Consider the following 10,713-nt stretch of genomic DNA (forward strand, 5'->3'; position numbering starts at 1 on the left):
GGGGAGAGGAGATACATTGAATAGGAGAAGATTTGAAGTTCCACATGGATATTGGCATATGTTCTTCCTCTATCTAAACCAAAGCATCTCCTTTCTTTTTGTCACGCTTGATGATCACATCTTGACCGTTTCTTTTGGTCCACTACTCGACTTCTTCTAAGATTTTATACAACAAGCCATCATGGGCTTCCAAAATAGTTTTTTTTTTAAATATGTTAAAAATATTTTTTCTTAATATTGAAATATGAAAAAATACTAAAAACAATATGTCAAACTCGTTTCATTCAAATCCAATTTCAAACACCCTCTTATCACCTAATTAAACTTGGTTTTCTGAGCTCATGAACTATCTAATCAATGTCTTGTGCTCCTAATAAAATATTCACCAATCGAAATCCAAGCATTTGAAGCAGCAAGAAGCTTTGTTTTAATTAATCAGGAGGATGTTGCTTGATGAGATTAAAATTAATGATGGATGAACACAAGCCATGGCTAGGGGAATTCAATTGGGGGCCAAGAGCGGACCCATTTGACATGGCAGCAAAGGAGGCGAGAAAGATCCGATGGCATGAGATGAGAGAGAGAGATGGGTAGTCGTATACTCGTATGACTTTAGAACAAGACTCCTTCGATTTCAGACCCTAATGTGGATCACAAGAAATAAAAGAAGCTTGGGACTTTTCTTTTCTAGAGAGAGAGAGAGAGAGAGAGAGAGAGGCTGGAACATGTAATGCCATCACCACTTTCTAGAGAAGAGTCCAGGGGTGGTGAACCTTGGGAGACACATAGCCATGCTTTTCCAAAATCAGCAACTTGCATGTCAGCAGAACCCCACTTGAATAAGGGAATTCACTGAACCCAACCCATACTCTCTCTCTCCTCCCTCTCTGACAAATATGTTGCGTGAATGTGAATAATAATCAAAATATTGCTACTGTGCATGCTAATAATGATACAAATAGAGTGCAAGAAGCCAAATGCCATCACGGAATTCATCCTCTTTCTTTTCACCTTCCCCATACCTTCCTTCCTTCCCATCCATCCGTTTTTCTTAAAAGAGAGAGAGAGATCCCTCTCCTTCTATCTTAGCAACAAAAAAAACTTGCACCATTAAAGAAAGAAATAGAGAGGGAGATGCTAAAAGTTTATGTTTGTGCATTCTATCTTTCTTGTTGCCTTGTTAGGGAGTTCTCTCATTACTCTTATTACCACCACCTCCACCTCAACCTCCACCATCAGAAACCAAAGCATTTCTATCAGCATCACAGGTTACTACCTTGTCTACCCCTCTCTTTTGAATTCATCTTTCATGATGTTTCACCATTCTTTTCTTTCTTTTTATACTTTCTTAATAACTCATCGTAAGCTAGCTTTAATGAGTTTCTTGAATTGAACAGTGTCTATTTCAAAAAACAATCTTTATGATGACCCAAGTTTCTTTTTTTTTCTTTATTGCTATCCATGTTTAACATGAGTAGTATTTCTTAATTAAATCATGTTAGCCTTTGAACATGTAATCTTGTAAAGAAGAGGAGAAGATGAGATCTATGCAGCACATATATTGAATCTTTCTGATTTTTTTTTTCTGGATTGATGTGTATGCTGGCTTCTGGTTAATAGAATCTTGGTTAAAGATGATGAATTTCTTGAAACTGATTGAATCTTTTCTCGTTTTTTATTTGGAATCCAGTTGGGTTATTGGGGACGACGTTTCTTGGTACTAAATTTCAAGGCACTTGATCAATTCTTCAGAAGCAGGAGGACAGACAAATTGTTCATAGTTCATACACATAGGCAATCATGGTTGAAAGAATTTTAGGTAGATTGTTGTTGTAGATTGGTTGAATCTGATACACATTAGTTTCTAGCAGCCAAAGCACTATTTATCCGCATTGAGATCCAAGAGGCATTAGAGTTTTTGGGGTGCTGGATTTGTGAATTATCTTCAAGGATAAAGAAGCAGCTAGCTGGTGGTGAATTCCGCAAATTTACAAGCTTGGCTGAGGTGTGGATCATTGATAGTATCGACGTTTATTGTTGCTGCATTAAGGCTGTTAACTGCATTTAGTAATTGGAATCAAAGCTTAATCACGGAGAGTGATTCTTCTGGTTTGAAAAGAATTGATTGTCCATTGATCTACTGCAAGAAACCGAAGCTGGAGATCTGCTCTGCGGCATTTTGAAATTAACTCTGTACTCGAAAGAAAATAATCTTATCTGGGGTGCTGGGAATTTCGGAAGTTCAAATGAGTTTCGAACATTCTGAATCAGAAACAAGAGTGCCAAGAAGTAGAATCAATCTGCAAGACCGTTGTTCTAGCAGCATCATGGATGTGAGAGCAAGAAAGATCACTACTGATAATCCCCTTGCTCCCCCTCCTAATACAAGAGTAGAGAAAAGGAAAATGGAGTATAATCGATCTCTCTCGCAAGGAAGTAGCAGAAGGTTGTTGACTGCAAGCCATTTCAGCTTGGTATCATTGCTTTTGCTCATATGTCTTACTGCATCTTTGTTGATTCTTCCCTTGGTACTTCCGCCGTTGCCTCCACCGCCTTTCATGTTACTTCTGCTACCAATAGGCATCTTAGTGTTGCTCATGTTCTTGGCTTTCATGCCTTCTAATGCAAGGGACATAACTTATACATGTATGTAAATGGTGTCTCAAGAAAATGCGTGCACCACCTTTGTCTCTTCGTCCAATTTTTGTAACTTTCCTGAAATGTTAAAAGCAGAAGATCAGTTATTTTATTTCTTAGTCTTGAGCTATTTCTAACACGAGATCTGTGGCATTTTTTCATTGTTAATTAGATTTTTCAGGTAATCTTATGGTTAGAGCACAGAAATAGAGTTATTTATATGCAGGGGGATGCTGCTATTGTTGCAATAAATCAACTTCTGTCAGGAATTCCAGCTCTTCTGGGTTCCCTCCTGTTGTTTATACTTCGTCGTCGGCAATGTTGGTGATGGAGTACAAGCCTCAAGTTGTTGCCTTAATAGTTTATTTAGAATGCTTGGAGAGCACAATGCAAGGGATCCCAGTGTGGCCTAACTTGAAAATTCTACCCTTCTTTCTTCAAATTAAAGCTGCATTGATAATGTTTACATACGTGAAGAATGTGAATGTTCCAACCACGATGGTCATTTTGAAAGAGAAACAAACTTCCAAAGCAAAATCCTATTTAGGAAGTTTATTATAAATAGATTAATGTGTTGATAACAACATTTTTGTCCTGTCCTTTTTCTTTTTGAATGTATGGCATGGTGAAAAGTGCAATACTGCAATGTACTGGCAAGAATTTGAGGGAGAAGCATGATGATGGACATGAGGCAATAGCATGTTATGAGCCATGAATTTTTTGGTCACTTGCATTGTTTGACCTTATGGTTTGGTTGAAATAATAATAATAAAATACTTCGCACTGATCTAACCTCAAGTGGTGGCAACCCTTTTCACCAAGAGGGAATGAGAACAAGTTGAGATCTGACCCCTATTAGATGCACCAGGTTTTTAGGCATTTGCAAATGACTAAATTATAATTACAACATGATGGACAGATTTCATAGCCAGCCATCCCATCATCCCCGAGAATAATTTCACAGGTGAGGTCCATGACCATCCGACGATTCATCTCATATTAGATTCAGTGGCTACTGGTCAAATGCCATGTGAAACATCATTGTTTTAGACCACCCTCTCGGGTCAGGCTCACCTTCATTTGCATACCCTACTTTGATGTCTCTGTCTATATTTACCACCAACCACCAGGCAAGCCACCCATCTTATGAACAGGAAGCAGCCAACAAATAAAACTTTTCTCCCTTCTTCGAAACCTGTCAATTCAACCACAAATGGAAGAAGAGAGGGCGAGAGGAGCGAGGATCCCACATACCGACCAAATCAAAGACAAAGGAAGTGCAAGGAAAAATAAATAGGGGTAACTATCAGCTAATATACATTCTCATTATATATGTATATATTGATATATCAACCCTTTGTGTCATAGTTGCTCTCTGTCTTGCACATAATAGTTAAACATGCACATGATTGATATAATAATGATATAATGATTCCAGAGAGAACTAATACTTTATCCAGCCACATTATGGACGGAAAATTGACAACCTTATGAGATCTGTCACCCTAACCACAGTTGAAATGTTTATTGTCTATGAGATATGGCGGGGAAAACTCTAGTCAAAATTCACAACACAAGATCTTCTAGGCCACGCTGCGGCTATTAACCAAAAAAGGAGGAAGGTAATGTTCCAAAACAGCCAAGAGTTCTTTTCCTTGGCTCACATCTTCTAAGGACCCACCCCCAAGTTTTCTAACAGCTTCAACAAGCTGACCCCTTTGCTTTTGTGAAAGTAAACAACCACCAGTTGCTACACACTCCCTGAACAATGGCAGATAAGCAACTGCCACTCTTAAAGGGCCTGGCAGATCCCTTAAGGATATAGGCGATCCACCCCAATTCAAAATCCTCACAAGATTCATGTAATGTTCTTGTCCTTGCTTTAATCCATCCAAGTATGCTGCCTCTGACCAGTGCTCTCGAAGAAAAGCCCTGAGCTCAGGGGCGACAGACTCATCATCAGACCGAGCAATGCTGTCAGCAACAGCATAAGTAGCTGTAGGATCACCCAAGAAATCAGAACGTAACAGAAATGCCACGCCATCAAGTGACCCACCACTTCGCTCCCCAGCAGCCTTGAGAATTTCTATGCTGAGGGCAGCAAGAACATGATGAGGAACGTGAGGGAGGAGATATCCAGCAACATCAACTTGGCTACTAGAAGTCGCAGCAGTGAGAGCAAGGCAGAGTTCCATGTCACGGCAACCCCTTTTCACAAACCACTGAACAACCTGCATGCAACCCCTTTCAGCTGCTCTCATTAAAGGGCCCAAGAAAGCTATGGCATTGCCCTCTTCCACTAGACATTCCATTGTACCAATTTTGCAGTAGTGAGAAGCAAAACCTAGGGCCAGATCAACATCGACGTCCAAACTGTTCCAATGGGCAATCTAAACAGACAGATCCCATATTTGACATGAAAAAAATTCAAACAAATAAGTCAGATACGCATACTTAAAATGATATTAAATTCCCAAGACATCTCTCTCTCTCTCTCTCTGACACAAACAGGGACATGCATGCACATGGAAATAGACATTGAAGCCATTCTTTAGAAGAAAATCAGTTCTGCAGGGTGGTGCAGAGGAAAAAGGACAAGGTAAAGGCATCAGAACATACCACATTAAAAAAAAAAAAAAAAAAGCGTATCTTTCGCAAATATGAAAGACAACAATTTATCTGGAATTTTTGCTTACTAATAAAGATGCACCACATCATTTACTTCCTTCTTTACTACCATATGTGGAAACTATTTACAGTTTTGCACAACCAAAGCCAAATTCATTTATGAGTATCATATGAAGAGAAGAGAGAAAAGAAATTCACCCTAAAAATACCTAAAGAATTGCTAAGATCATTGATAAGATTCTAATTGTATCTCTTGCTCTCTAATTAAAATAGAAAGATTCTTCTTCCAAGGAAAATTAAAACCACAACCTTTCAATATACTCGGTGAACATAAACAGAACAGTGCAGAAAGAAAAAGTTACATGTGTGTGACTAATTCACCTGTAACAGGATGCGAACAAGTTCTGTACTTCCAAAGCGAGAGGCTTCAAGGAAACACTGGTTGACATTGTCAGCACCCCCTTCAACCAACATACCAAGCAACCCTTGGATTGCAGCTGCTGATATCCCAGATGCCCAGCCAGGATCGAATGAAGTGGAGAATAAAGTAAGCGGAAAACAGGCTGCATCAAAGGCCTCCGTGAAATCCTTCCCTGTGAGTTGATTGCCAGCGAGATCAAGAAACATCTTGAATGCAGACAATTGAAGTTGAATCTCAGCAATTGAGCTTTGAATCACCCGGTCTCTATTCGCCTGGCAGCGAGAATGGAAGCCAATACATTTCAGAGCCCACTCAGTAAACTTTTGAACCTTGGCACTGGCTTCTGCCTTCAAGACCTCATCTCCATTGCACTCCTTAAGTCGCTCCTTCAATCTGAACAAAACGTGAAAGTAAAACAAAGAATGCACGTCAACAGGATGCTAAAAATAAAAGGCTTTCGCTACACATGCTATCAAAAAAATTGTTGTGGCTGAAGTTTTGGTTTTTTCATTTACAATAAAAGCAAAAGAGAGGACAATATTTTTCATTGTACGCATATGGTTTGTCATGGCTAATTTATAAAAAGACTGTTATTATATTGTCTCAGAAATTAAGCACACTGAGCAGAAGCTACAACCTGAAATCTAAAGATACACGATTCATTCACTTAGTGAAGGCTACATGAAAGGTACAATATTTTCGCCAAAGACTTTGTTTATAAAACAGAATTGAAAATCACGTCAGAATCCAACCGTTTCATGTGCATCCCCATCCACGTGGACAGACAGAATGCAATAAAAAAAATCATATTTCATTCCGTATAGGAACAGAAAATATAGAGAATATTTGTGAAGCGCATTCTACACAAACTACATGAAGAAACAAAGTAAATTTCCCCTTCGCATATAGAACTGAAATTGTTACAACCTCTCAGCATTTTATTTAATGCATTAGACAGATGGGTAGATTACGGTTGCCAGATCAAATACATCAAGGACCAAAAGGTGTTGGGGGTAGGGAGGGTGAAGGGACAAAGAAATAAAGAATAATAGATCAAACACAAATGACGGCAAAATATAAAAGTTATTGATGGCAAAACGCAACCTAAATCAATTTCTTATTTTACAGATTCATCACGAACAGTGGATTACGAAATATAATTTAAGATTGTCCCATGTCAATATACAAAACATTGAATGATCCTTCATCATCAAGAAGAATGCTTCAGAATATGCAAGCACAAAAAAGATACCAAGTGCCCAAAATATTGTAAATGGGCGTATAAGATTAACCATTGTACACACTAGAAAGAACTGCAAAATCAACCTAGCAGAAAACAGTAAAAGAAATTACAGAAGAACCTCTTAACACAGTAGGCCAATCAAATACCATAATACAAGGATGCTTGAACCCTAGAATAGAGAATACAAGTTTTGAAAAATGACCCCCAACACCAAACATACGATGAATGCACTAATATAAGCTACAACATATACACAAGCTCATACATGCAAATGTGTATGGATAGATAGATAGATAGATAGATAGCATGTCTAACACATAGGTATACTTATACACACTAATATAAACACATACGACATATATTCTGTCCAAAGAAATGAAAAGCAAAACATTGATTGTTCCATAAACTAAGAAAAATATGCGACTGTTTTATTTTTTCCGCAAATATACCTTTGGGCCATCACATTTACTGTGTCTTCAAGATGCATCGTTTGGCTCTGGCAGGCCGAAACACATGAAGCAAGAAAAGAAGTTCTAAGAGCAGCTCTAGTAAAGTCATAAGCACCATTGGCAATAATCTTCTTAATCAAACTGGTTATCCCGTCAAGCTCTTGCTGTGTGCTCAAAAACCAGATAGAGTCCAGTGTGATGCACAAGGCATCATTAAGGGTCTGTGGATCAGCCAACAATATCAAACTCTCAGCAGGCTCCCAGTCATGGCAACTTACCGCACTCTGAAACATCCGGCCCAACTCAATCCTATCTTGCCTACTGAGTTTCTTCTCCTGTCCAAAATTCTCCTTGTCGCCAATCTCAGACTCCATTGCAACCACATGTGGCTTGATTTTTGTCGCACTACAACTACAAACACCAGATACTCTTGACTCTGTACTGATATGGGGTGCTTCTCTTGAAAATACAACATTACTTCCCTCGCCCTTTTCCGATGAGAAACATTGAATTTCACTCTTTGGACTTCCAATTTCATTCTCTTCGGTTTCCATTTCCACAGTAAATGACTCTTCGGGGTTAAACACATCCTCCAGATGCATAACAGTCCCCTCCACCAACGCTGTCTCCTTTTCCATACTTTCCACTATACAACCACCACGCCAGCAAACTAAAATAAAATTAAAAAAAAATCCCAATCAGGCAAACACTCAAATATCCTTAACAATGCGATCATAAATACTTTTTAAGTAAGAAAAGTACAGAATATATTGAAAAACCTAGTAAAAAATGAAGTGACTTCTCCTTCTTCAAAGTCCCAATTCCATCAAAACAAGTGACAGATTACATTCAATCATCTTCTCCAGATGGCTCCATTCAATCAAAATAAGGAGCAAAAAGACTAAGCCCCGTAATTATAAATTAGCTTTTCAGGAAGAAGAAGAAAAAACAAAGAGCATCTGGGCCTCCTTGAACAACTTGAATCTAATAGCTGAAGTACCAAAACAATCAAAAGGAGCCAACCCACTAATTATATAACTTCAAAAAGGATAGACCAGTTTCCATAACTAGAAAAGAATATAGATAAAAAAAAACTGAAAGGCAGAAACCCCTCCTCCGTCTTCAATCAGCATCATCAAGGATCCACAACCAGACCCTAAAACACAAAACCCATTTGCATCAATAAGCAATCAACAAACAAGTTACTATCTTTTTCAATAAACAACAATTAAAAGCTCAAAAAATTAAGAAAATAGAGGAAATATAAAGGGAATGAGAAGCGGAGATGGTGTAAATAAAATAAAATAAAAGAGAGCAAGAGAGAGAGATTGTGAAGATACCAAGCCTGGGTTCTAAATTGAGAGATTTTTTTTTTGTGCGAGAGAGAGAGAAAAGGGGGAAGAGAAAAACTTCTCTGCCTGTGGTATGACGTAGCTTTATAATTACTAGCGGTAGGGAGAGAGATTGTTTTTGGGGTTTTTTTTACTCTTTTTTTTTTTTTTTAAAAAAAAATTTCTTTGGACACCAAACCAGACCAAAAACTAGAGAAAGAAAAGCTTTGTCTTTTTCTCTTGTTTAATATTTTTAATCATAGTTATTTCATCTTCAAGATGTGCAGTGAGAGTTTGTCTGCATAAACAAAAGTTAATGATAAAAAAGAAGATTTAAGTTTTAAATTAAATACTATATAAATTAAGTTAAAACAATATTATTTAAAAAAACCTAAAGAAAGAAATCGGGAAAATGAATTAATTCTCCACTAGATCAATCAAGTTGTTTGGAGGAGTAATAGTTTATTTTTATTTTAATGTATTTTAATTTAAAAGCATCAAATTAATATTTTTGAATAATCTTCAAAGGTTTTTGTATATTAATAATAATAAACTAAAGAGATGCTATAGACAGGATGAATGAATCAATCACCATGATACAACCTTGATGAGATGAGTGTGCAGAGGAGGAGGAATTAATTAATTAATTAATTAATTAGAGTAAGAAAAGGAATATTTTAAAATTACAATTAGGATGAATGACTCATGAAAATGAGAGTCAGCACCACAAACAAAGAAAAGAAGAGGGTGTGGGGCCCATGCTTACAGCACCCCCCACTACAATCATTACACTCTCTCTCCCCCCCCCCCCCCCTATTTATCTCCTTCTCTTCTTGGCTTCTCATCTCGCCGGAGCACCATTCCCTTGTTTACACCAAAAAATGCTTCATATTTATTTATAATAATGCATCAGAGGTATCTGCTTGTTCATTGTTTAGGTGAGGGATTGGGCCCTGACAATTGAACCTAACTTAAGAAGAGGGAGAAAAGGAAAGAAATCAAGCTTAAATTGTCTCCATGGATTCAAGAGAAACTCGGGTCCCTCTTCTGGTTGTGAAATTCAATACAGCTGCTTGAAAATCCCCAACTCCATGAATTGTCGTCTGAGAAAAGATGACTTCCAACATTTAAAGTAATGAAATTAGGTCGGAAACAAATATTGCTCCACTTGCCCGTCAGCACCTTGATTTCCCACCCCCTGATTTTTTATGGTGTCAGCCTCGTTTCGCCGTTGTTGATGGCTGTTTGCAAGCTGGCTTGGCTATGCCTCGACTGCTTCTTAACCACTTCTGGTTGTTCTTACGGCCATGCATGGCTTTTCATTCTTGTTCCTACATACAACGCCATTTGTTTCCGAGTTCATCATGGATAAGCTTGGATTAGATTGAGAATCTTGTGTTTTTTTATATATAATACAATACAATGAAGTACAAAAACAAAATAAAACATATGGCTTCCATATATATTATTCTTAAGAATATTTCCTCAAGATTATTCTCCAGAAAACAAATTTCTCCTTTAAAACAAGAATTACAGAAATAATTAGAACAAGATCAAAAAAAAAAATCATCAAACTTTGCAAACACAAAAAAATACTATAGTGTTTTCAGCATTCTTTGATGGTAAAAATACATGGTATATATAGGTTGCTAACAAATAATAATAAGTAGGTAAAAAATAAATTAGAAAATTAAAAAGTTGTTATAATAATTCAAAAATAAAAAAGTTGCCAGGGAATTAAATAGTTGTTAGAATTTTATGATTGTTAAAAAATTAATTTCAAGTGTTTAAAAAATCATAGTTAAGTTTATAAAGAATGAGTTTTTCTTCGAGATTGAGTTAATAAAAGCTAAGCTTTTTTTTTAAGCCGAGTCTATTAGGGTTGGGTTATTTTTAATACAAAACTCATGAGAGTTATATTTTTTTTTTAAATTAAGCTCATGACATTGAGTTTTTTTATTAAGACGAAGCTCATGAAAACTAAACTCTTTTTCAATATTGAAC

The 10,713-nt window shown here is 37.0% G+C and overlaps 2 protein-coding genes across 2 annotated transcripts; one reads left to right on the plus strand and one right to left on the minus strand.

Moving 5' to 3' along the window:
* The first annotated feature begins 838 nt into the window (after positions 1–838).
* LOC118029109 (protein AUXIN-REGULATED GENE INVOLVED IN ORGAN SIZE) lies at positions 839–2,749 on the plus strand. The gene is made up of 2 exons (XM_035032919.2): positions 839–1,268; positions 1,691–2,749. The coding sequence occupies exon 2, from the start codon at positions 2,247–2,249 to the stop codon at positions 2,652–2,654; it is 408 nt and encodes a 135-aa protein (XP_034888810.1). The 5' UTR covers positions 839–1,268; positions 1,691–2,246; the 3' UTR covers positions 2,655–2,749.
* A 1,166-nt stretch (positions 2,750–3,915) lies between these two features.
* On the minus strand, positions 3,916–8,880 carry LOC118029108 (ankyrin repeat protein SKIP35). Its single transcript, XM_035032917.2, has 5 exons — positions 8,719–8,880; positions 8,158–8,534; positions 7,379–8,048; positions 5,647–6,079; positions 3,916–5,027 (listed from the first exon to the last, which is right to left on the minus strand). The coding sequence occupies exons 3-5, from the start codon at positions 8,014–8,016 to the stop codon at positions 4,221–4,223; spliced, it is 1,878 nt and encodes a 625-aa protein (XP_034888808.1). The 5' UTR covers positions 8,017–8,048; positions 8,158–8,534; positions 8,719–8,880; the 3' UTR covers positions 3,916–4,220.
* Positions 8,881–10,713: the final 1,833 nt, after the last annotated feature.

This window comes from Populus alba, chromosome 7, assembly GCF_005239225.2.
Source record: "Populus alba chromosome 7, ASM523922v2, whole genome shotgun sequence".
Lineage (NCBI taxonomy): Eukaryota > Viridiplantae > Streptophyta > Magnoliopsida > Malpighiales > Salicaceae > Populus > Populus alba.